This window comes from Triturus cristatus, chromosome 3_1 (assembly GCF_964204655.1).
Source record: "Triturus cristatus chromosome 3_1, aTriCri1.1, whole genome shotgun sequence".
In the NCBI taxonomy this organism is placed as follows: domain Eukaryota; kingdom Metazoa; phylum Chordata; class Amphibia; order Caudata; family Salamandridae; genus Triturus; species Triturus cristatus.
This window is the reverse complement of record NC_140583.1, coordinates 511,082,518-511,110,078: the sequence shown is the minus strand read 5'-3', so window position 1 is coordinate 511,110,078 and position 27,561 is coordinate 511,082,518. Positions and strand designations below refer to the sequence as shown.

General features: G+C 42.0%; 1 protein-coding gene across 3 annotated transcripts in view; it reads right to left on the bottom strand.

Moving 5' to 3' along the window:
• Positions 1 to 27,561, bottom strand: part of LOC146860504 (aminopeptidase Ey-like) — a 724,459-nt gene that overhangs the window by 204,444 nt on the left and 492,454 nt on the right. For all 3 annotated transcript variants that reach the window (XM_085644417.1, XM_085644415.1, XM_085644416.1), the window contains exons 14-15: positions 21,610 to 21,665; positions 19,123 to 19,270 (exon numbers count right to left, since the gene is read on the bottom strand). In XM_085644417.1, the coding sequence (XP_085500543.1) occupies positions 19,123 to 19,270; positions 21,610 to 21,665 (204 nt within the window). The remainder of the gene's footprint in view (positions 1 to 19,122; positions 19,271 to 21,609; positions 21,666 to 27,561) is intronic.

Below are 27,561 nucleotides of genomic sequence, written 5' to 3'. Positions count from 1 at the left end.
TTGGCAGTGAGGTAGATGCTTATTTAGCGTAAATCCATTCAGTAGTTTTTGAGAAATGTAAGCTTAAAATTATAGTGATATCTCTCCCTGCGAATATTTTGCAGTGATTTCACGATTAATCGTGAATGCACGCACCTACGAGAATGCTCTGATTGGCTGGATGCAACCTGAATAGAAAGTTATAGCCGCCATTTTATCTATTGGGAATGGTTACTGGGGCTGGAAACTGTGTGAAAACCCACATAAGGGGTTAGGATGGAGATGCTTTGACCCCATGGTTCAGAAATGCAGGTGTTAGTGGCAGAAGTAATATGTCCAAAATTATTTTTTTTAATCGCGCTCAGTATTTGTGATGATGCCACGACCACAATTATGGCCCCCCGTGTACCATCGCGTGGAGATCACGACTACTGAAGTCATTGCGTATATTGGTGGGATTATAAAAAAATATATCTATGAATCATTAATATGCATTGTTATAGAGATATTGATAAATGTTTTTATAGAGTTATTTATATAGTGAGTTATCTACTGTGATGGTTAGATTGATTATATAGTTATCATTTTTCATTCGGTGGTGGCTAATGAATTCCTGCTTTTGCCTTCTGCTTTCGCGACGTGTCCGAGGGGATCGCGATAACCGATAACATCGTGATCTCCGGCCTAACTGCGAAAACGGAAAAGAGGTTTTAGAGATAGTTGTTCTTGAAATACAGTAGAAAAACATGAGTTTGAAGTGTACAGTAATAAACCTCTAGTGTGTAAAATACAGTATTGTGTGTGCATATATCTGTTTTCACTTTATGGGAAAGGCGCAATCGTCGTGGTTAATAAAGTCATCGTGATGTTCCAAATAACAGCAAAAACTTAAAATAGGTCTGAACAATGGTTTTTAAAGAAACTTAGTACAAAAATATGAGATTAAACATGCTTTCAAAGAAGTATATATATATAGTAATGTGTATGGGGCAATGTTCAGAACTGATTTTTTTACATATCATTTTGGGATGTGTTGGTGGCCTTTGAAGGTCTGCTTTGTTTTCCATTTTTGCGATGTGTTCGCAGGGATCTCCAAAAATGTAAGAAAGAAAAAAACCTTTGAAAATAACTTCTCTATATTTCGCGTAGTAGGATGGCTCTGACAACCGGATGCAGAGTTTCAGGTTACTTAGACACACCCTGTTGCCTTCATCTGTAAAGTGCACGCCATCATTTCAATAAATTCCAGGCATGTCAAAAAACAGATTGTTGTTATTAAAACAGCCCATGAGATGGTCTCTGAGGAATGCAGAAACAGTTTTATTAACATGTTTCCTTGCTTTGTCAATCTGTGGACAGGATTGATTAGACCACTTCCATTTCTGTCATTGGCATATATTGGAGTACACCAAGACAGTGTGTGGTAAAAGGGGCATCAGTCTTGCAAACGTTTCTTTCATTAAGATTTCCAGCCCTACCCCAGTCAATGTGCCTAGGTCGTTGTCACCACAGTGCACAATCATGAGGTGTGGAGCTTGGGAATCCACAATGGATTTAACCAAAGCCAGCAACTGATGAAACTTTAACCCTCTATGGCCAACCCAAGTAATATGCACATTTGGCAAACCCAAGTCCTTGTCAATGATGACTTACAAAATTGTTAAAAATAAAACCAGTTATTAATGTACTTTCTGATCAACACATATGAAATCAAAAAACGAGTGGTATATAATATAAATATAATACACAATATCCAATTATAGAAAGGAAGTCCAAAAATCTTAGCGGTTGCCTTAAAAAAAATGGATGTTACAATTAAGAAATAGAATTTTAAAAAAACTCAGAAACTGAAAAAAACAAAGGTTACAGAGACATTATAGTTAGGAATTAGCATTTTAAAAAACCTTAGACATTCACTGAAAAAAAACAAAGGTTACAGGGAAATTATACTTAGGAAATAGAATTTGAAAAACCTTAGAAATTCACTGAAAAAAACAAAGGTTACTGGGACGTTATAGTTATGATGATATTTCACTCTTACAAAACCAGAGAAATTCAGCAGTTATGCCTAGCTCAGCTAACTGTAACTCGCGCCCCCGCAATGCACTGCTAATGACCTCACATATTACATCACTCATGACATGGTCAGTGACATCACTGATTACATCATCTATACAATCTCTGACGCACCACTCACACCCCATGTAACCATGCATACACCCACTCCAACTTTCATACTACAATTCTCAAAACCATTGACATACCCATACCAGTACTTACATACCCACTCACTGATTCATAGGTCTACACACACATCCACTCACTCACCCATACAGCCACTCATACACCCACTCACTAATACAGCCACTGGCATATCCACTCATATACCCATACAGCCACTCACACACTGTTAAGACACTCATACAGCTACTCACACACCTACTCACTCATCCATAGAGTCAATCACACAGTTGCTTACGCACCTATACAGTTATACACACACCAACTTACTTATTCATTCACATACTAAAACATATCTACTCACCTATACAGTCACTGACACACGTACACACTCACCCATACAGCAACTCCCACATTCACTCACTCACACATACAGTCACACTCATTCTCTAACACTAACCTATATTGCCTTTCACATATGCAATTACTCACCCATATACCATACAGCATGTCAGACACACTCATGAACCCATACAGTCAGTGATTCACCCACTCACTCATCAATGCAGGGAGTCACAAACCCCCTCACCCATCCACACAAATACTCATACACCCATACAGGTACTCAGAAAACCAATCAAAAACCCATACAGCCACTCATATACCTACTCACCAACCATGCAGCCACTCACACATCAACTGATAGACTGATACAGACATTCATACAAATTTGTCACTCACCCTTACATTCAAAGAGACACGTATAATCACTCACTTATACAGTCAGTCACGCACCTACTAAATCATCCATACAGGCACTCATACACCCACTGATTCATCAAAACACCTTGGATTATATCTTTTAAACATTCAAAAACATTTTAGAAACGCTCACAGTCACCGTATGATGTCATCAATGATGTCATTTGAGATGTCATCAGTGACGTCACTGACCATGTCATGAATGATGTAATATGTGTGGTCATAAGCAGTGTATCGTGGGGGCACGGGATGTAGTTAGCTCAGCTAACTATAACTGCAGAATTTTCTGGTTTTGTACAAGTGAAATATCACCCTAACTATAACGTCCCTGTAACCCTTTGTTTTTTCAGTGAATATAGATACATAAATAGATATAGATATATAGATATACATTAGACAGATATATGTATGTGTGTAGTTATAGTTATAGAGTTAGGACAGACTTTCCATAAGAATAGACGTTTTTATCACTAATAAGTTTGATGCTGTGTGCCGAACCTTCACCAAACTTTACAAAAAATGTTTATCCAGCTGAGCTCCATCCTGAGACGTTTCATGGTGATCCTCAAGTGGGGGGTGAGAAAAAGGGGGGCCACAAAATGCTTTTTTCCCCTTCAGTTTCCGTAGGGAAAATTAGACAGCAATACAAAAAAACAGTTGACAGAATTGCACAAATTTGGGCTGAATAATAGATGTTTATCCAGAAAGAGTGCATTTTGTTTTTTGGCTTTTAAAAAAATATATATTTTATTTATTGATTTTATGCTGGAGCTTAGTCAAAATACACAGCAGACACAATGCACACAAAATACATTTACAGAGTTCATTTAAGTAGTCTAATACAGATTCTGCCTCAGGTTTGAGGACCCTAGGCAGAAAAAGTACAATTCAAACGAATAACAAATGGTTAACATACCACAGACAATGACATTTCTGAAATTAGGTCTTAAAATGCACATATCTGGGCTAAAGCCAAGAGCCAAACAAATTAGTAGCTCTAGGCAAAATAAAGGGTGCATACTCCAATACGGTACAAAGCCAGCAGTATGATACCAGTGTCAGAGCATAAGTCGGGTCTACCTGCATCAATAATTGACCAAGAGGTAATAAAGTGCAAATACACAAACTAAGGATAGCAGCAGATCTATAAACATTACCATAAAGTGCAAATGCATAATCCCCCCCCAAAAAACGTACATAAGGTAGCAGCATGCCCAGACACGTAAAACATAATTAGTAATGCAAACCACTTGTCAGAATAAAGTCAATATAATTTAAAAGCATAGTGGTAAACATTTGGACATGATCAACAGTGATTGCCACCAAAGATATCAGGTGGTTATAACATGTAGGTACATAGCAGAAATAAACAATAATGACAGCAAAAATAGCAGCAAATCTGTAAACATTATCATAAACTGCATATGCATAATCGGAGAAAGATATTCATATATTTTAACTGAAAAATAGGCATTGTACGCTTAAAACTCATAAAAAGCCCATACGATCTAAATGAGACGTAGAGATCCAGATCTGCCGCCCAGTTAGCTACTGCTGCTGCTGCCTTCCACTTCAATTTACTCATTGCCCAGTCAGGCATTCGATCTAGTTAGTTACGGACGGACGACCAGATCCTGGCCCCCCACAACTGCTTTTTGTGCCCCCTACATTTATACAAATGTATTTCCATATTATAAGCTGCCAAAAATCTGGACCTCCACATAAAAAATGTTGGAGGTTCTGGATTCAGCTATTCTGATGATATAAGAAGTTGAGCACCCACATAGCTATAAATAATAAGTATATCTCTTTCTGTAATACATCATTGCCCTCAGATTAATCGATAACACCCAACATCATTAGCACGGGGTGATCTGAACCTGCTCGCCGATTGATCCCATAAAGTTCTAATATATTGCATCAAAGAATTTAGTTTGGGGCATGAAAAAAACATATGGCCAATCTCGGCCTGGTCAGACCAACACCTATTGCAGTTCCCACTAAACCTACCACCCCATTTTGCCACCTGAGCCGGGATGTGGTATAAGTTGAAAACCCTCTTGAAATTTTGAAATATTGGCTTCCCAGACTCACCCTTAAAAGGACCTTGTTACCTAAATCCAGTGACTCCTGAAGAAAAAGGCCCTCAAACCCAAGTTTAGTTCCCCATTTCATATTTTGCACTTCCACATCATCAGGTAGGTCTTGAATCAAGAGGTTATAAATTAAACCAACCTTATTCCTTTATTTATAAAATCACGGATCTGAATATACTTAAAAAAATCACTCTGAAGCAGCCCCTACGTCTTATGCAGCTCACTAAAAGAATAGAATTGGCCATCCCAATTCAAGTCGCCCAGCACCGTGATTCCCTTCTGTAGCCATCTATTGAAAATTGCGTTTTGAAACATCGATGGGAGAATTAATGAGGCTGACAAAGGTGTACAAAAGTTAACCTTAGTTATGCCTACTCTGTGCTTTATCTGCCTCCAAACTTTGTAACCTGTCCTTTAAATCTTACATTTGGTTTTCTTATAGTAGCTGGGTTCTACATTTTTTTAATAAACAACCCTTGGCCTCACTACCCAAAAATAGTTAATAGATTTTTGGGGTTTCTGCCAAGTTTATTCTATCTGACCCACCCGTAAATAAGATTCCCATGTGTTGTAGCAGGCACGCCAAATAGTAAACCATAAGATTAGGGACCGACCAGCCACCCACAATTTGGGGAGTACCATATACTTAGTTGCCCTTCTTGACCTCCTATAATCCCATAGGAAGCTAAAATATGCATTCTTCAATTTGGACAGCCACGTTTACTAATTTCCAGGGGAACATCCGTAAAAAAATACAATACATTTGGTAGAATAGTCATTTTCAACACTTTACACCTCCCAAATAACGAGAGATGCAGATGGTTGATCCTTCCCCGTGCTAGCTTGATGTTGTGTAATAGTTGATCCATATTCAACTCTATAAGTTTATCTAGGGTTGCACCTATTCTAACCCCTAGATATACTGCCTCTGTCACCACCTGCTGATCACTACATCTAGTTCCCTTAGTACATAATGCCTCGGTTTTCTCTCATTCCATCTATACCCTGAAAATTCTCCAATTGTTTCACTTGATTTTCAGTCAAAGGCAGAGATTCTGAAGTATCTGCTGTAACTATCATTTTTCGTCCATGTAGGACAGAACTTTATAATCTACATGTTTCATTGTACAGGGTTTAAAACATGGGTTTCTCTCAAGCTGGGCAATAAAGGTATCAATATATACAAAGCAAATAACAAAGGTGAACATGGACAATCCTGCCTTGTTCCCCTTGAAATTTGTAAGGTATCCAGCTCCATCCCCATTATTCGAATTATAGTCCTAGGCATCTTATATAAAGCTTTGATGGCTTTAATAAAACTCTCATCCAAGTCCTTCCATTTGAGCATCGCCCCGAAAAATCCCCATGCCACATGGTCAAAGGCCTTCTCAGTATCTAATAAAACAAAACCCATTGTTGACCCTGAGGCCTCGGAAATATCAAACAAAGTGGTCAACCTCATGACATGGTCTACTGTGCCGCACCTTGAAATAAAGCTGTGCTGTCTTGGTGATACTGGTCCCAAAATCACTTTCCCCAGTTGGTTCACCAGAACTTTGGCATATATTTTACCATCACAGTTTGTTAAAGTTAGGGTTCCCGGTTTTAGGGTATTTATATTTTTGTCATTTCCATCTGTATTTATCCATATTTATTTTTGCTAATTTTACCTGTATTTATCCATATTATTTTAAGGTTTTGTGAAAATAATTAAGCTGAAATGTGTATATTTTTGCATTTATTTAACCAGTTAATGTACACTTGTGCCTGAACGCCTGAAAGGTTTCAATGATAAATACACACTCTGATGATAAAATATGTACTTATTAGAAAACTTGCACCTTTTAGTATCAAGGTTGTGCAAATATACTGCTGTTTAAGATCTTTACTAAAGTTCCGTTATTTTTTAATCCGTTGCCTGCCAATCCACACAGCTTTTGGCCTAGCAGTCATGAATGACAGCAGTCAGAATCACTCAAAAACAACCCAATTTCCGTTTTTATACACATTTAAAAATGAATACAGACAGGAAAATAAATGATTTTCTGCCTGTATTTATCTGTAAAAATCTGTAAAAGCAGAAAACAGGGAGCCTTAATTATAGTTAAAAGAATTGTGATTTCTAGTGCTGCAGAACTCCTGAGTGACCACAAGATCAAAAGATAATGATCTGATTAGCCATTTTAGGCCTCAGGGCCTTGGCCCACCAGCTTGAAAGATAAATGAAAATAAAAACATATAGGGGAGCAGGGTAGGGATACTATGAACCCTCAACCCTTGTTCGGCATCCTAGAGGGCCCACCCTTGACTGAAGGTCTTTAAAAAATTGGTCTCAGTCCCACAAGATAACCACTGTCTGGCAAAAGAATGTAGAAACAAAAATGGTGAGCCGCTAAAATCCACTGAAATTCTCCCAGGATGGACCAGGGCAGAGAGAGGCCTGGTGACCCTCCCCAAGTAAACTTTATGCCCAGGAACCACATCCACTGAGTCCCAATGGAATGATCCATCTCCAAGGCAACAGAGAATGCTAGCAGTTCTGTTTCTTGAGTGGCCAGAGCAGCAGGAGTGATGTTAGACACCTCCGTCGCCCATGCCCCTGTCTGCGGGCATGGAGGGTCAAAATAGTAGCACACCACTGGCACACCATATAGGGAGAGGAAGAGAGAGAACGTTGCTCCTCCCACCCACAGGAACAGGAGCACAGGCCAGAGAGGAGCTACTAAGCCTGCTCAGTAGCACAGGAGTGTGCTCCACACTCTGCCAGTAAAACAAATAAGAAATGAGAGAAAGCCTGTGGGTGGTCTGGGTGGGACATGACATTGAAAAAAGGAAAAATAGCTGTGGTGTGAGGCCGCTAAAGGTTTGTAAAGTGACCCCTCATTGACATTTACTGCTCCCGGCGATGAAGACCTCCATAATGAACTACTTGGGCTGATATAGCTCTTGAGGTGCAGTGGTCCCCAAGGAATGTTTGCAAAACTTGCCCTATGTTTCGGGGGCATTGCATGCATGATTCTCAGGAAAGTTTTGTCTTAAATCAAAGTGCTCTCAGGGGTAGAGGTTTTGCTCAAGGGCACCGGAGTGCAGGAACTCTTAAGGGTTGAAACTATGGCTGCATTATGTGGCTCGAAGGTGAAAAAAAAGACTGATGCATGTGATTTAAAAGTTGGAAATGCTTCATTGACAATGGTTACATTGATAAAGAATGCATTGAATATTATTTTTATTATTTAACCCATTGCTTTTAAGTTGAATGCTAACTGTGATTACTGTTGTATGAATATGGTTATCCCTTGACAAAGCCAATAGGCTTGTCTTATACATTGTTGTGTTGAGTTCTGCACAAAACCAAAAGGTCTGTCGTATATTTAAATTGCACCCCCTTATATTGTTATGTTGATCTAGTATGGGTGAGGGACATTTTGATTATGGATTACAGGACCCACTGTGGGTGAAATGCAATATAAAGTAATTTCCAGGAGCCTCATGTATAAATAGTGTGAGTGTTATAAATGTACTTTTCTTTTTTATATGAAAAAACACTGATTGTACAATAACTTATTGACTGTTGTTCTGGTGTGCCATTGATTTGTGATTGCCGGCCCACACCACCTAGCCCGAGTAGGCCTTGGTCTGCTCTGCTTCACTCCCTGAGAATGTCAAGTGCTACAGTGGGTAGTTGGTTCCAAGTAAGGAGAGAGTTTTTGTAATAAGATCTTGCTTTACATTAAATCCACTGAAAAGTGATGTTATAGTTCGTTACATAAAAAAGACATTAACTTACATTACAAAAAATAGAAATTTACTGTTAGAAATATAGCTTCTGGTTGGTTAAGGTATACACTAAAGCCAGGCAGAAGCCACCACTCTAGTAAGTAAGTGTAAGCGAGATACACTACTAGGATCATCTTTGCTCACCCTCTGGTAGCTGTGCACAGAGCAGGCAGCCTTATCTCAAAAGGCAATGTGTAAAGTATTTGTGCAACACATACACACAGTAACATAACGGGAGACCAGCCGTAACCTGTAGGGACTGCAGAGACCAGCACTGCTCACGGCAGGAGGGCCGCCTATGTCCCGGTTTTTGCACCTGGAGGTGCACAAAAGGGCCCCAGTACTCCCGCAGCACGGGAGACCAGCCGTAACCTGTGGGGACTGCAGAGACCAGCACCGCTCGTGGCAGGAGGGCCACCTATGTCCTGGTTTTCTGGGCCTGGAGGCGCACAAAAAGGCCACAGCACTCCCGCAGCGCGGGACGCATGCGGGTGTACCCGGGCTAAGCCCGGGTCAAGGGCAGGCCCGTCTGTGCCTGTCCGCAGCCGATCGAGGTTGGGCTGGGCCCCCCTTCTTGGCCTGTAGTCCTGGGATCCCTGCATACCAAAGTCTACGGTAATTAAGGTGATCTAAGCTGCCAGAGAAGCTTGCTACTTGTCTTTTTGAGTGACATTACCATCGTCTAAGGAGGTAGGAGTGTGCAGTGTGGTGGACTGGGCTTGTTTCATGACTGTTCCATATAGATAATACACAAATAACTTTGCTTGTGGTATCTTCCCTGTCCAGAGGGCTGAGAGGGCTTATCCAGTTACTTGCCTACATCTTTCCGTGCATTTAGCCATGGAAGGCCACGCCAGGTACTGCTGCGGGGAAGGGAAAGCCAGGCTCCATTGCAACGGTTACCACTATGGATTCCTTTTTGCAGAGGGCAGCAGCAGTAATAGATAAGGAGATTGAGATGGTGAATTGGTGCCTCTCGAGGTCTCCAGAAAGCAGTCCTCAACTCCCTCTTTCAGTTACTCTTGCTTCTCAGTCAGTGGGTGAAGACAAACTTTTTAGCCTGACCAGTAGCCCTGGGATTTCTGCGGACTCACAATTTGGCGCTGGGACAACTAGTGTGTCAATTGCCCATTCTAAACAAGCACCAACGCCAATGCCCCTCTCGCCAGTCACTATAATATGTAATCGGGGCGGGGGGTAATGAGCCTATTTCTGCACAGGGGAATGTCATTCACACGAGTAGTAACCCGTTTGCAGTAGTGAAGTTGTAAACCCGGCAGCTAAAGGGAATCTGTGGGCGGGCATTGGCTCTAAAAGGAAAATCCAATCCACTGGGTGGAAAGCGAAGAAACCGAAACTCACCATGGTCTCTAAACCCTCAACACCCTCAGCATACGCCACAGTTCTACCTAGCGCTATCACTGCCTTGGATCTTCCTGGGGCTCTGGAAGCTTTTCAGTCAGTGTTGACCATTCTCCTGGACTTAAAACTGGGTCCTATCTTAGAGAGGCTGATTCAGATTGAAAAATCTATAACATCCCAGAACATTAATGTTGTGCCGTCCCTAATAGGAGAGCCAAGTGGTGACCTGGGCCAGAGAAGTGTACGGGACTCTGATACGCGGATACATTTGATGAACTCCATCCTGGACCTGCCACAAAATCAATCTCAGATAGAGTCTGCAGTACAGGGGGGCTCAGTGTAAAAAATACTGTCGCTGGGGAGAGAAGGGATATATCTGGACAAACTGGAGCCACAAACGAAAGTCATTGTTTAAGGGCCGGGAGGTTGGATAGTAGAGAGGCCCAGCAATTGAGTCTACTGGTAATTGATTTACCTCCGGAATCCACCCCTTACGTAGTAGTCCTGGGGAATGTTCCATCTCTTCCCCGGGGAATTAACGAGGACTATGGGCAGTTAAAAAATAAAGTACTTCACTGGCTATCAAATAATACCACTTTGGGTGCACAGGTGGCCAAAAACATCAGCATGGTCCACAGAGTTAGATGGATTGGCAGTTCTTGTAAATCGGGCACGGGTGATTGTGTTATTATTAACTTTGATAGGCCCCATCTTGCTGGTAGAATACTATCTAGGGACACACTCCCCACTTTTTCCAATTCTGGATCTGTTGGCAGGGCCTTACCACTGGGCTTTTTTTATAAACCCGACCCCCCAAGGGATATTTATAGGAATGCTTCCATAGAAGCTTCACTTGTTGGGCGGTCACATAGATTTCCGCCTGCTTTTAAACAATTGCCTTCTCCTGCGGTTCATGCAACATCTTTGGCAAGTTGTCAGTATATTTCCCCTCCCACGCTGAATTTAATTAATAGATTTTCCCCATTAGGAGGGATGGAGGAGTGTGATTGACTCGTGAGCCCCTCACTTTTTGGCATCAAACCTGATCTAAGTATACATCACTCACCAGTGAGGGGGACTCTTGTATGTCTGCTAACAATATTCTAACATGGCGGGCTGGCTAATAAGTTCCATGACCCAACCTGGTTGCAATTTGTGAACCAATTCCCTGTGATTTGCTTTCAGGAAATGTGGTTGGTGGATTGTGAATTATTTTTGGAAGGTTACAAGGCTTTTTTGGACCAGCCTCCCCTTCAGCGGGTGGTAGATCAAAGGGTGGTCTTGTTACGTATATATCCCTGCCAGTCGACTGCCAGATCCAGGTTGTGCCATCTCCTAGCCAGGAATATTAGCGTTGATATTAAAAAGGGGGGCTACTAGATTGGGTTTTATTAATTTTTATAATTCCGTGGCTTGCGCTCCAGCTGTCTGTAATATTACAGCCCTGGGTTTGTTTATAAGGCAGTCCTATGGGTCTATTCTACATAACCTTTTGGTCCTTGGTGATTTTAACATCCACCCTTAGGCTGCCCACGGATGAGGGGGATTCACTTTGAACATCTTGCTCAGGGGGAATTACGAAATAATCTATTAAAAGAATTCGATATGGGTCCTCAATGTCTTTATCCAACCCGCAATGTACATTTCCCGTACCCACCTTTAAAGGGAGAGGTAGGGGGTCTTATATAAATTATATTTGAATTTCTTCTTCTTTACAAACTTTATTCTGTGGTTTCAACATCGTGGAGAGTGTATACAGTGACCATAACCCGCTCTGTGTCCAAATGCGTGGTCCGCTTTTAGCGCAAATTAGCAGTATGGCAATTAAGGGTATGCTTAGACCAACTGATGGCACACATCGGCTTAAATGGTCCCAGATTTCTCCAGATGATTTTTACCATGCAGTAAAAGAATCCTGTACTTCTGAGTTAGCTTTGTGTACCTCTGTAGGCACATCCCCTAGCGAACTTATCAGCTCCTATAAAGCTATTTCTACTAAAGTTGGTGATCTCTTAAGTGCTACGGCCCGTAGAGTAGCGACCTCAACTCCCCGATGGTGTGATTCCTCATGCTCACAGGCTGCGAAAAGGTTGAGGCTAGCCCTGTCAGATAAGGCGAGAAATCATTCTCAGGTTCGTAAGTGCCGCAAAGAATATAAAATAACATTGGCTGAAAGAGGAGGCTTGGCGGGAGTTGCTTGAGTCAAGTACCTTAAGGAATAGCTCTAGGTTTTGGAGAATTGTTAATAGACCGCTTTTTGAATATGAAGCTGGGGGGGGGCTCTAGACTCGCATATTACTGAGGAGGAATGGGTGCTCCATTTTAAATCAATATTTGAATGTCCTACAGAGCAATTAGATCAGGCATGTCGTGATCTAAATGCCTCTGTAGTGACTTTTGAACAGGGTTAGGTTGAGGCTGGCATTGCAGGGTTAACCAGTAACAAAGCTCATGGACCAGATGGTATCCCCCCGGATTTGTTTAAGTAGGATCCATCCTTTTGGGCATCGGTCCTCGTGGCTGTGTTTAAGGCAGCTGCTTCGAACGGTTGCCCTGTGTCCTGGGCCACCTCTACTACAGTGCCCGTTTTCAAGAAGGGTGATCGGAATAGCACTTATTGCTATTGGCCAATCTCCCTTCTTGATTCGGTGGTCAAGGTTGTGGGCCGTATTCTCTTTGAAAGATTATCCTCCTGGGCGGAGGAGAACAAGATCTTGTCTGACGTCCAGTTTGGATTTCGCCCAGGGCGATCAACCATGGCCCAATGTCTCAATCTAACCATGTTATTGAGTAAATATACAGTCGCGTGCCCAGGTACTATCTATCTTGCCTTTATGGACTTGTCTTCCGCATTCGATTGCGTGAACAGGGTTAAACTGTGGCAGTCCATGAGGTAATGGGGGTAGAGAATAACATTTTTAATTTTCTAGAGGATCTTCATAAGTCAACCAAGGCCAACGTTAGATTCTCCCAGGACCTTTGTGTTTCTAGGGATTTTGAGATAAAGAGGGGAGTACGGCAAGGCTGTACCTGGCTCCATTCTTGTTTAATTTCTATATTAATGAACTGGACAGAGTTTTAAGAGCCACCAGAGTAGACTATCCGTATGTAGGGAGGCGTGGCCTTCCTGTCCTACTCTATGCGGACGATGCCATCCTTTTATCGAGGACTGCTATCGGCCTGCAATCCTTGCTAGATGCATTTTCTAACTTCATGGGGGATCGGGATCTATCAATCAACAACTCAAAATCATATATAATGCAGGTGGGGTCTCGACCCCAAAAAAGTTTTGCATTTCGTGTTGGCCCCTCTAGAGTCCCCCACACTAATCTTTTCTCTTATCTTGGGGTCCTTTTGGATGATCACATTAAATGGGGGCCTCTAATTTCTAGGAAATGGGGGACTTGGCCCGGGTGAATGCAGCTATTTTTAACTTTGCATCTAAACTAGGGAAGAGACCAATTGCAGATCTGCTGAAGGTGTACCAAGCGAAAAGTGTGGCTATAGCTAGTTATGGAAGTGAAATTTGGGGGTATGTTGCAGCGGACCCTCTTCAGGTGACTGAGAATAATTTCTTAAAGCACTTGTTCTGTGTGCCGCGTGGACTGTCAAATCTGGCAGCCCATGAGTAATTGGGGGTCCCATTTTTAAGCGATACCCTGGCACTACGCCCACTTGTGTTTTGTGTTTTGGTTTGGTTGGATGAATCAGGCGTTAACACTTAATCATCTGTTTTTAAAAGAGTGTATGTCCCTAGATAATGCATCTCGTATACCATGGCTTAACTATATTAGAGGTGGCTTTGAAGGGCTTGGGCGTGCTGACCTATACTCTAATCCCGAAGCTATTGTTAAAAAGGACGTGGAGCTAATGAGGGAATCCTTCCTCACACTCAGGAAAATGGAAAGGGACGAGCGGGAACTTCTTAAACCAAGTGTTCACACTTTTTCAATGCTCAAAACAACTCCTTATACAGAGCCTTATCTCCTGGGGTCTTTATCCTTACATGAGCGGATTTTACTGACGAGGTTTCGCATGAATCTCTTTCACCTCCTGCTAGCCAGGCCTAAATGATGCAGCAGAGGTCAAGTGTTAGCACTCTGTGGCTGCGACGGACAGTCTCCACAGGATCTGCTTCACTTTATGATTTTTTGTAAATTTTTTGCGACCCCTCTGAGATATTTTTAGTCCCTATTTTAAAAAGGATGAATTTTATCGAGGCTCATCCGGCCCTCCTGTATCTTCAAATGCTGAAGGAGGAATGTATTTTTTTTTATCGCGGGTTATCTAAAATCCACAGTGAAAACCAGGCTCTGCTTGGATATGTAGCTATTTGGTTATTAAATTATTGAGGTTGAGGAGGACCAGCTTATCCTTGCAGGGAAATTCTAACTGAGGGAGATGCTTTTATGGTACTATGTTTTTAATTGCAAAACACACAAGATGATGGACGGAATGTTGCACATTAGCAAAACATTCACCCCCAGTCACAGATCTGGGTTTAAACCATCGTTATTTTGCTCACCACGCCACCCCAGTTCAGACATGGCCATATGCAAATCCGCCTTGACCCTGTGCCTCATGGGAACAGTCCAGTCCGAACTGCCAAACCATGTGTTCCCTGGACTGGAATCAAGCATCCTAGGACCGGTTTCGGGGTTTCACCCCTCTTCAGGCAGGATAGCTTGACTCCAGTGGCATAGTGAGCACGGGACCCACATCTGGGCATACCCTTCCCACATAGGGCGAACAGCAAAACACACAAGATGATGGACGGAATGTTGCACATTGGCAAAACATTCACCCCAGTCACAGATCTGGGTTTAATCCATCGTTATTTTGCTCACCACGCCACCCCAGTTCAGACATGGCCATATGCAAATCCGTCTTGACCCTGTGCCTCATGGGAACAGTCCAGTCCGAACTGCCAAGCCATGTGTTCCCTGGACCGGAATCAAGTATCCTAGGACCGGTTTCGTGGTTTCACCCCTCTTCAGCCAGGATAGCTTGACTCCAGTTGTGTAGTGAGCACGGGACCCTCGTCTGGGCATACCCTTCCCACATGTTTTTAATTGTCATAGATTATAATGGGAGGTTGTGCAATGGGTTCTCTTCATATGTTAAAAAGTGTGTTATTTAATGAATTGTTGTTTAATGTACTATGTTTTTTATGCAACTTTTATGGTTTTATTTTTGTAAAACCAAACAAAGTTTAAGTTTAAAACATAACGAAAACACCACAAAAAGACTCCAGGTTTAGAAAAATAGGTTTCAATATAGTGAATAAAACAAAATGATAAAAATCTATAAACACAATATAAGTTTCACGATTAAAACAATATTTAAAACAGCCCTCGTTATTGAGACAGGGTTGATGGTCACATTAAACTGGGGAAAATAACAAAGACCCAGGAGAGGTCTACGACAAGTTTTCCTTACAGTTTTATGGATAAATCGGAGCTCCAAAGTTATTTACTAACAGCTCCAAGCGGGTCCCCTGATACCAGGGGTGGACTCCCAATTCCAGCTGCCCCCGACACAGTACCTCTTAGGAGGGATGCCGGGGTGGAGGAGCCCAAACGTGGGGTATGAAGAGAAGCTGCAACACTGCCTCTCAAGTGGACCCCGGAGCATAGAGTTTTCCCAGTGGGGGCCACCGATGTAAGAAGCGCAGTGTAGGTTCCTCTTCCGTGCAGGCGAGCTGAAGTGGCGCTGACATCACTGGTAAACTCTGCATCACCTCGGCAATGTGTCAAGCTGGGGGGCTGTCAAGCGTGCTTGTAGCCCGGTGTGTTTGGTTTTCTTGTACAGAGAACTGGTCCTCCCAGAACGGACAGCTAGTCGTTTTTGGGGAAGCGAAGTGCTGGGTTCCACAGCTTTGAGCTCCTAGTGCGAGCAGAGCACAGTGCTGTCTTTCACAGAGTGTAACGCTTGTCAGCTGCAGAACATAGTGATGTATTGAATTAATCAATGCACTCAATCTTTAGTAGCACGAGCTGGCGATCAGGCACGCTTTCACAGAACGGAGTGCTTGTCGGCTACAGAACGGAGCAATTGTGTTGAATTAATCAAAGCGCTCAATCTTTAGTAGCACCAGCTGGTGATCAGGCATGCTTTCACAGATTGGAGCGCTTGCCACAGGCACAGCTGCCGGACTCATGAAGGGCACAGTCCTATAGCAACAGTAACCTGGTGAAGCCTTTGATGCCCATGAGACTTTGAAAACATAGGACAAGCCAACAAGCCCTTGGAGGACACTTTGGAGTTTCAGTTACAAGTTCAGAGGTAGCAGGCTGCAGGCCTGCACAGCAACGCAGGTAGCAAAGTGTCAGACGGTTCTACAGCTCAACAAGCAGCAGATCAAAACAGCAGAGCAGGTAGCAGAGTGGCAGCCCCACCTGGCAGCATAGCAGTCCTCCTAGCAATGTGCAGATGTAGAGCCAGAGATGTCTAGTTCCATGTGCAAAGGGGTCTGATAAGAAGGGGGCAGAGCCCCAGTACTTATTCTCTAAAATGCCTTTGAAGTGGAGGTGACTACAAAGGAAAGTCTTTAAAGTGCACAGGTCCTCTTGCGGCCCAGTCATGTCTGCCAGTCTAACCCTGGGGGGTTGATCAGAGCTAGGTGTGAGGGCAGAACACTACCTATTGACGTGTACGTGTCAGTCCCTCCCCTTCCCTTCTGCCCAGAAAGACCCATCAGTATGTAGATTAATGCAGATGCAGCTGAATACCCTGTGTTTGCTGCTTTCTAGAGGGAATGCACAAAGTAGAACTGTCACCCAAATCCAGACATGTTTTGGAGGCTGGAGGGCACACAAAGAGTGAAGAGCAGAGAAGTGCCCACTTTCTAAAAGTGGCACCCCTGAACTAGTAATGCCAAATCCAACTTTACCAGTAAAGGGAATGTATCTTTACCAATAAAAATATACTTAACATAAAGAAGCTGTTCATCTGCAATCAGAAATTACATCTCAAAAGTCTATTAAGCAATTCCCAATAGTCACATGTGAGAGGAGCAGGCCACGCAATAGTGAAAATAGGATTTGCGTGTGTGTCATTACTAGGAAATGTAAAACACATAGGTACATGTCCTACAGTTTACTTACATAGCACCCTACCCAGAGAGTCACTTAGGGCCTACCTTAGGGGCGACTTACATGTAATAAATTGGGAGTTTAAGGCTTGGCAAGTAGTTTTAAATGCCAAGTTGAAGTGGCAGTAAACTGCTCACTCAGGCCCTGCAATAGCAGGCCTGAGACAGGTTGGAAAGGCTACTTATGTGGGTGGCACAATCAGTGTTGCATGCCCAGTGGCAGGATTTGAAATACAGGTCCTGGGTAATGGTATACCACTTTACAAGGGACTTACCAGTGACACAGATATGCCAATCAGATATACACCAATGTCATCATGTTTAGGGAGATGCAGGGGCACTTTAGCACTGGTTAGCAGTGGTAAAGAACTCAGAGTCCGAAGGCCAACAAAAAGAGAATCAGCAAAACAGGTCAAAGGCAAAACGTTTGGGGAAACACCACCCTAAGGATGCCAGGTCCAGCATTCACTAAAAAAGGTTAAGGAATGTTATATTTAGATGACAATGTCAGCCATAGTGTTACTTTTCAAACCCAAAAAAGCACTAATATTCACTATTAATGGTTTTGGGAGCTAACTATAATATGTGCCCCAGCCATGCCCCGCTTAGGACCTTGCATATTCCATCACACCTGACATGTTCAATTACATTATTGATGACATCACCCATGACATATCACACAACATCATTGATGATATTACTGTTGAAGCATTTCACAATATAAATAAGTACAAAATGACCCAGAATCATGTAAGGCATACATTACATGCACATATGCGCAAATATAAAATTATTATAGTGGAGTCTACTACTTTAAGACATCAAAGACCCCTTTTATTGACAAGCCACTGCTACCCAAAGCCTTCACCCTGTACACAACTGTTTACTTAGACCACACACCCTCCAGAAATCCAATCCCCATTAGGTGGCCAAGCCAGTAGTACCCACAGCCTTCACCCTGTCAACAAACTGTTATGGATGCCCAGGTGCACTTACATGGCCAAGCTTCAATTACACACAGTCTTAGCCCTGTGCACAAATCTTCAAAGGGAGCTCACTACTTCCAGACAAACAACGCCCCCTTAGTAGCCAAGCCCCTACTCTGTGCCGCCATCACCATGTACCAGGCACCATTAGGTGACCAAACTCCTACTACGCACAGCCTTTGCCGTGTGCACAACTTTTGACGAAGAGCTCACTCCTTCCAGACTAAAAATCCCCCTTTGGAGGTCATGCCCATACTCCACACAGCCAGTGCCATGTGTACAACTAGTTTGCAGAGAGCACACTCCCGCCATACACTAAAGTCGCATCAGGTGGTTAAGCCCCTACTATACACAGCCTTCACCCAGTGAGTGACTGCATTATATGGCACAGGTGCAGAAGCAAAGTGTTTCCCTTATTTTTGGGGGCCAGATCACCATACAAATAATGGAAATCCCCCTTAGAATAGCTCCAGCACTAACATTATCTCTATTATGGAAGGGATGCACAAGTGTCTGCGGCCTCTTCTAAAATGCAACAGTGTCCTGGGAGTGAAGAAAAAGGGTGCACTCACCTGTTTTGGAACCATGTACTGGAGGAAATGTGGCACTAGATATGAAAAAGTATTTGGGGTACACTGCACTGCTCCAAAACTGATGACTTTTTTAAAATTCGATTGGGTGGATTCCAGGTAGTCATGTGCTTTGCTAACACGAATTAATGCAATTCATGAGTAGACAGGACGACCAATTGCTATGCAGGCTCGCCTATATACAAATCTATTTTTGATTCAGAAACTATAACTATATGATAGTGCCTCGAATCAGGTGTGGGTGTTCTGTAAACGTATTAATTAGCTCCCAATATAGACAGTAATATGAATCTTACCTTCATGGGTCCATAAACATTGCTGCGATCAAACATTAAGGTGAAGTAATTCAAACTGCTCAGGGCAGCTTCCCAAGGCATGTATTCCGTTTCATTAGTGAGAAACCTTGTGGTCTCCAATGCAGCTGTTGTTTGTATGTATTTAGCTCTAAAATACAGCAATACATTATGTTATACAATGCAATATAATATAATATATTATAATACAATATAATATAATATACATTAACATATTATGATATATTACATGCCGTGGCATACAGATATATTTACATAGGTGATTGATTCTTGAATCAATTGCAACAATTATAGCGGCGTTGAAGGCATCAGGTAGGGACGGTAGAGGGATGCAGCAGGAGAGAAGGTCTGTTTTCATGACATGGCCTCCTTTGTGTGCATAACCTTGAGTTCGTTACTGTGTTACTCCTGGGAAAATTAATTTCTCCTGCAGTATGAATATGTGAAGTTGGTACTAATCATTTTCTCAGGAAAGGAAAGCTGAACACAAAGGGCCTCATTTTTAAGGCCATTGCACCGCAGGTGCGTCACTTTTTTTATGCACTGACGGCGCAGTGTGCCTGCCCAAACTTACAAGGTTACATAAAGTCACCGTGTGTGACCTTTCGTGGCCTTGTTATTATGGCCCCTTTCATGCATTACACTGCATGAAAGTTATGTTATGTTAGTCCAGTTTGTATAGCGCAACAGCTGCCTCAGCGGAGAGGCGTCCCGGCGCTTACTACAGGCAGACTGAAAAGTAGGGCCTAGACTGCAGGGAAGAGATGGGTTTTTTATTGCCTTCCTAATCGTCAGGTAGTGTCAAGTGGTGTTCCATGGGTGTTGCTGTGGGTGTTACCATGCAATTTCAATGGAACCTGACACAATCCCAGATTTACAAAGTTTTGAAATCTGGGAATGTGTCAGAATCCTATGCCTCCCCTGGGGAAATACTTGTATTTCCCTCGTTGTTTCCTCTTTCTATGCGGCCAGCATTCAGCAGCATGCATACCAAGTGGAAAATGCCATCAAGAGATAGCTTCCTGCACAAAAACAATCATCCCCACAATGCAGGCACCCTTGCAACATGACGCAAGTGTGTGTGAGCTGGCGCATGCCAACCAATTGTGCATCAGGGATGGTTTGTATTGATGGTAAAATGACGCATCCCTGTGGTTTAAAAATGATGCAGCGCGGCAAGAGAAAGTCGCTTGCGACGCCACGCTGCATAATTTTTTTACAAATGAGGCCCTAATTCTCCAATGAGTTATTTCGAAAATGTAACATCTACATGAGCATGGAACTCACAGAAAAAAGGCAAACCAGGACTAAACCTGGTTGATGCTTATTAGATGAAAAAAAAAAGCTGGTTAGGATTGGTTAAAAAATATTGTGAATTTCTGAATGCAAAAGGTGAAGGCTGAAAGCTAATCCTTTAGATGATAAACATGAGCCTGAAGTGTCACTTGGGTGTTATCAACATACTGGTAGTTGTATATTCCTAACTCAGCCAAGAGATGTGACAACAGCTCTGCCCAGCTATGAGATGTACCTCCACCATCAAGCACTGCCAAGTAGTCACCCGCCACTGCATCATGGCCTGGAGCCAGACCTGTACAAAGCTGCCCAATTACATCAAAGTTAGAAAGAACATTTTTGTCCATCCTCGCTTACATAAGAAATTCTACAGATCATTAAACCAGAGGCACAGATAATGTGCAGAACACTGCATTGACTATACCACTATCGAATGAAAAACGAAACTTTTGAGCACAAATCACGTAAATGCTTTTTCACCTTTGGATGTTGTATTGGGGATTGACAGCTATAAACACGAATTATCATTTATTTCCAGAAAGGATTAATAGTATGGCATATTGAGGCAGAGTAGGGCAAAAAAAGAATAATAGATTTGTTAACGTTCGCATAATTAATGTAATTGATGAAAATATATTTTGACTGATTTTCCGAGGAAACTGCAAATTCTGTTGTTTTATTCGATTTTCTGCAAACACTGCAAATCAAATTAGACCGAATCCCTAATTATTTTAAAAGTGACCTTCGAATGGTAAAAATTATTTTGAAATATTTGAATCCAGTTAGTTCGAAATTGTGTTTTCAATTTCTGTTTTTCGCTAAAGCAGAAACAATCCTTGGTGATCCCAAACCCTTATCAGCCTTCTTTGCTCCCAACCTGTCCCTGCCTGTTGACTCTGAGCCTTCACCCTCCACAGAACTAGATGTGCTCCTTGTTAAATGCCTTTAAGTTCCTAGATACTTATTAGCAGGCCTGTGTTGAAGGTCCACTTCACAGAAGCACAAGAGGGCTAAAGCAAGACGAGAGGCATCACTCCTCCTTGGACATTACAGTCGAGTAAACATTGATATCGGTTCAGCTCTTACCGAGGCGTTTAAATCCACATTAGAAATTATGAGTATGCACTTTCAACGAAGGAACTAGAAAGCAAGAAAAACACACGTTGACCTTACCTTGCCAAGTTGAAGGCATCATCAATAATCTGCGCACGATTAATAACTGAAAATACCTATAAAGTAATAGCAACAGTTTAATACAATCATCCAAAGACAAATGAGTAGTTCTACCTTCTACTAAAACTTCTAAAAATATGGTTGTATGTCAGAATATCATCTACAGAAATATTGTGCTACAGACATTGTACAAAAAATATCCTCAACCAAAATATTGTGGATGTAGCAATATATTATTAAATATAGATGTACTATTCTTAATGCTGCATCCAAGTACCTTGGAGATATATAACGTCAAGCTTCATATATTTAGAATTAATTAACCTTAAGTGTAGTAAACTGTGGAGTTTTCGACGCCTCTACCTACCTATGTGTACTTAAGTTATCATTCGCAATTTTTGTTCCTGTTGTTCCATGTTCTAATGTGTTTAGTTATGCCCTGTGGACCGCTGGAGTGACAGATGATGAAGAGTGTCACCTGATACTGCTGTGGCTGATGTGCATGCCAGAATAAACTTGTATTTACCAATTTAACTCAAAGCTCTGTGGCCTCCTTCTTCACAATGGTGATGGGCAACTGCTGCACCTCAACACTGGCAAATATATCTACTTTGGCATGCTAAAATGGAGTTATTGTTCATATATGGACCTGGTCTATGGTTCACTGGATACTGTTGGTGCACTATTCCATGCTATGGTGATTATTACACAGTAATCTATCTAGAGGCTGCACAAGCACCTGCATTATGTTTAGGCAAGGTCAGACATTGTCACTAGACTACAAGCACAGACTGCAACAACACAACACCCAATGCCACCTCTACGAAGCAGCCAGGCATTGCTCTCATTGAGCTGGCTTCTTGCTACTCGCGTCTATTATGCATTGCCCTAGCATCATCTTGAGCAAAAAGGAAGTGATGGGCTAAATGCTTTATGTCTTTCCATATGCACACTCGCCAACAACTTTGATGCCGGAGCTACTGTTGGAGAACACATTCCACTAATCACTACTTCAATGAGTAGTTTTGTCTGAATTAACACACATTGCGGTAACCTAGGTGCGTACATTTTAGAATTACAGTTTTTTTCTTTACAAGCTCCTTGAAGTATGGATTTTCAGGATAAAGCTGCTATTTACTGTTATCGTGTTACTTAAGGAACCTGGGGCCAGATGTGTTATATACAGACCGAATATACTGGTCGCAGTTTGCGACCAGTATTTTTACGACCACCAAATCTTGGGGAGAGGAGTTGGCCTAACGGCTAGGGCGGCTGACCTTCAATTTGGGGAACTGATTTCAAGTCTCGGCAATGACGCTGAACATCCTGTGATTCTGGGCAAATCACTTAATCTCCCCGTGCCTAACAAAAATAAATGTGTCCTCATGTAATGCAATTTACGCTGAACATCCTGTGATTCTGGGCAAATCACTTAATCTCCCCATGCCTAACAAAAATGAATGTGTCCTCATGTACTGCAACTGGTGCTATGTAAAGCGATCTTATACCCGATCCGGGTCAAGATCCCGCTATATAAAACTCTGTTAAATAAATAAATCATTTTTTGAACCAACCAGTGTACAATACTTGGAGTGGATCTGCATTTAACAAGAAAGGTTTACTTTTTGTTAGTAGTCTGTTTGAGAGTTGGCAGTGGTCCAATTGACCACTGCTAACTTGCCAAGAATACTGTTTTTTTAACATTCATGAAGTGGAAGGGATTCTAAGGAAACCCCTTTTCTTTAGTGAATGGGATACCAACCCAGTTTTGGGGTCCGCAACTTTTCAATGGTTCATGACCGCTATTTTTTTCCTAATTATGGACAAGTTGCCATTATGAAAAATAGATGTCTCTGACCGCCCATAGGGTGGTCGCATCCTAATGCTGAGGTCGGAACTGCCGACCTAACTTCGAGCAGTGGCAGACTGCTATGGTGTTAGGAGGGCGTAAGTCCATCTGACACCATAATGAGCCCCTTAATGTCCACGTTCAGTGACATTCATGTTAAGTGCTAAACATTTTCTTTTAGGAGTACAGAAAACACATCTCTACAAGGAATACATCAACAATTTCATCTCAGGTATTGCTACAGATACAAGAGTGGGCCACATGTTGTGTTATCTGTTACTTGGTAACTTTCTAATGTTATGTTATGTTAATTAAATTTATAAAAGCGCACGATTACCCTAGGGTGTCCTGGCGCTGAGCTCAGTTTAAACGATAATCATAATGTTGTGATTTGTCTTTGGTGTAGGTTGTTATCATAATAAACTACTGTCTCAGTTTATCAACACATTACAGCTCCAACATTCTTCCTCATTTTCCCCGGAAAACCCTCCTATCAGATGGTAATGTGGAAGAACATAGTTGATAAATATTAGGTGTATGTTGAATTTGCAGTTTGATTCCACTGAATTGCATTAAAATTCCCCTGGATTTCATGAAATTCCACGAAGGGGTGGAGTGAGCATTTTGTGCTATTTTCTTAGCATAAATTTCACACTTGCATCCAAAATGGATGTAAGGATGCACTTTACCTAAGAAAATAGCAGGTCAAATACTACTTGGCGCACTTCTTGTATACTCCGCAGTGATTACAAGCTTTAATCACTGAAGAGTATGCAACAGCACTGAGTGGTATGCAGTGGTTTCTAAAATTTAGAAACCACTACATGTCACCCAGTGCCCTCACATACTCTGCAGTGTTTAAACGTTGTAATCACTGCAGAGTATGCAACAATACTGAGTATGGAGTGGCTTCTAAACTTTAGAAACCACTGCATAATTTTTATTTCTGCCAGCAGAGCTGCAGAATTTTAATTTTGCAGTAATTCGGCATTTCAGGAGCAACACGTGTGTACCAAAATTGCTCTGATCCCGCCAGTGGAATTAAAAGTTCCACCCAGGCCTACTAAATTTACCAAGTAAGGTCTGTGGCATCCACTTGACAGCAGACCTCTATACTCGTATGCTTGTCTAGATCCTGAGGGTCAATAAGGCTTTTAAAAAAACAACCTGCACTTAAAGAAACAATTGAAAAGATGTGAATGAGTATGAGCTGTACATTAAAAAACCTATTTATCCAAAGTGAGAACTGTGTTGGGGCATTATAATTTTGAAATTAAGGAACAAAAGTAGGGAGAAAGTGAGAGGAGTACATCACCACATAGACGAAGTTAGACTTGTTCTGAAAGTCTGGCATGGGTTTAGATGAAACACATTAGGGATGGGTTTATGTTAACATTTAGTATTCAGGGATGATTAGGTTTAACTTTTAGTACAAAATATTGCTTTAAAGCACAGGAGAGCCAAATAAGACACTCAAATAATGACTTCAAATTCAAGGGATATTGTTTTAGTTTTGGAGCTTTAGAACACATGGCCAACAACAAGTAGTGCCCTGCCATGAACATGATATGGAAACAGAGTTACATATGGGACATTTTGCAAAGAGTTGCAAAGCTGGGAAGTCATTTATAAAAGTAAATGAAGTAACCAATGGTTGCAATGAACTAGTGAAGATTCTATTTTGCAAGTCAAAGTGTGTGAGTTAAAGGGGCTTCCCAAAAATACTGTAAATATTGGCCATCGATCGATTGAACTGCTGTTCAGGTCTGGTACTTGGTTAACGTTGATTTCAAATGAGATGTATGAAAAAAAGAAAAGAACCTATTGCTGTTACAGGAGATTATGGCAGCAACAACACATAATTGATGGGGTTTTTTTTAATTTCAAAACTGAATTCACGGGCCAGACATGGAGTGGGAAACTTTACTTTCCTGTTAATGGAGACAGTGTACTTATCTGGCCTCATCAAAGATGAATCATATTGGATCCCAATGCCAATCCCTCTGTCAGACTTAGGGGTGACTACCTTAATACTTTGAATAAAATCAATGTTACTATGGAGCTTATCTTAGATGAGATCAAAGCTACCACATGATATGAAAAACGTTTGAGTTTCAAACAGTGTTCTCAAACTCACTTGGATATTTGAAAGGATATTGGCACTATATTAAGAAGAAGTTGGATTCTGTGCTATGGTATGTCATGAGCTATCTTCCCTTAACTGTGAGAAAAGTTGCTAACATAAAAAGATTTTAAATTGTCGAAATGTGGCATCATCAATCCGGTGGTACCAGTGGTCATGGCCATTAAGCCCTTGGGGGACTGTTTTGATCTACTGTTGAGTATAATGAATCCTCCCCATTGATGTTCATTGGTGTTCTCTTCCCTGCACTCAGCCAGTGTGTGAGGTCATTAGAATATTGAGAGTGTGTGTGTTTGGATGAGTTCAGTTGGAGTGAATGGTCTGAGCAGCAAGGATGCTACTCCTGGTGGGGCTTTACCTGTAACCTGCATCCAAGTTAAATAAACCTTTATTCATAACCTACAAGGACCCATCTTCATTGTCTCACTGACTATGATTGAGGAAAGAACCTGCATGTGGAAGTGAAGAGAAACTGGTCCTACTGTTGAAACTAAGAGGACTAACCAAGAGGAAAACTAAAAGAAAAAGAAATAATTGAAGCTAGAAGGAAACAGAACCACCCTGGAAAGCCCACCAGTGTCATTTTCACTGGACTGCTCACAGTCACGAGAGGTTCTGGGTGTGTATCTGTTATTTAACTGAAATGACAGCATTTAAAAAATGTATGCTGATTCAGTGTGACTTTTCTACCAACAATGTTGTATTCAGCAATGTGCAGCATCTCATCGTTTGGTATACATGCCGGTGAGGAATTAAACCGACAGCCCTGATGATAAAGGAATGCAGGGAATGCAGCAAGCAATGTAGGTAAACTGGCAGTGTGTGTGCGCATTCAGCTGCTCATAGGCTCATGTACAACTTTTCTGGTGTCTGTTGGAAACTACTATTGACATCAACTTACAGCTAGTGGAAACATTTGGTGTTTCATGAACTGACAATAAGACTCAACACCGGTGAGGGGCAAACCGATGAGGCAAGGAACATCTGACCTGTGTAATTTTCATGTGGAACTAGTACCTACACTTAACAGATACATCCAGGGGTGAGTCACCCTGAATTTCACAGTGACTGGTGAGTTTTACCTGGTTGCGGAGCCGACTCGTCTTGTGCGTGGCTATTGGAGCTATAGACCAGATGTTTACATTTTAAATGCAGTTCATTGAGTAAAGCGCAAGCATCTTAAGACTGACCAAGTACAATTAAATGCAGTGCGTAGAGGGAAGCGGCAGCATCTTAAGGCTGACCAAGTACATTTAAATGCAGTGAATGGAGGAAAGTGCAAGCAACTGAAAACTCAGTGTTGCCTTTTGAAAATAACTGTGCCTTACCTGTAAGCATCTTGGCTTGAGCGTATGTTTTTCACCACTGCACTGTTCTTGTGACACCTTCCTGTCACGTTGTCACGTGAGGAGAGGATATAGATAAAAGAGGAGGCTAGAGAGCTGACTGTATTGTTGGCTGTTGCACTGTGACGTATGTGTGGGAGTGGCATGGACACTCATTCCTGTAGTCCAAGAACGAGGGGAGGCGTGGGCGTGGGGCCGTCACTAGGATCAATATTAGAACCTGCGATGACCAGGAAGTGAGCATGGCTGACAGCGTGATTTCTATCTGAGCAGCGTATTTCAAGGTATAAAAAAGTAGGGGAGCTCACGCATGTGTGTGTGGCTCATCCTAGGTCCTTAAAGCTGTTCCTCGTAACTGGAGGAAATATGAAACTGCACCTCCTGAAACGATGTGACAAAAGTTAAGCGCAGGGTTTAGTGTTGTACAAGGGAGTGGCACAAATTGTATCGTGGGAGTGCCATTCTACTGACTGTGACTGGTGATGGTAACTGTCCCAGTTAACTTTTGGAAACATGGCAATGTATGGCCCAAATCACATTTTGAGTGAAAAACTACTGACAGGTGTTGGAGAACACTGTATTACCTGCCATAGTAATATTTTTTGGTCAATGAA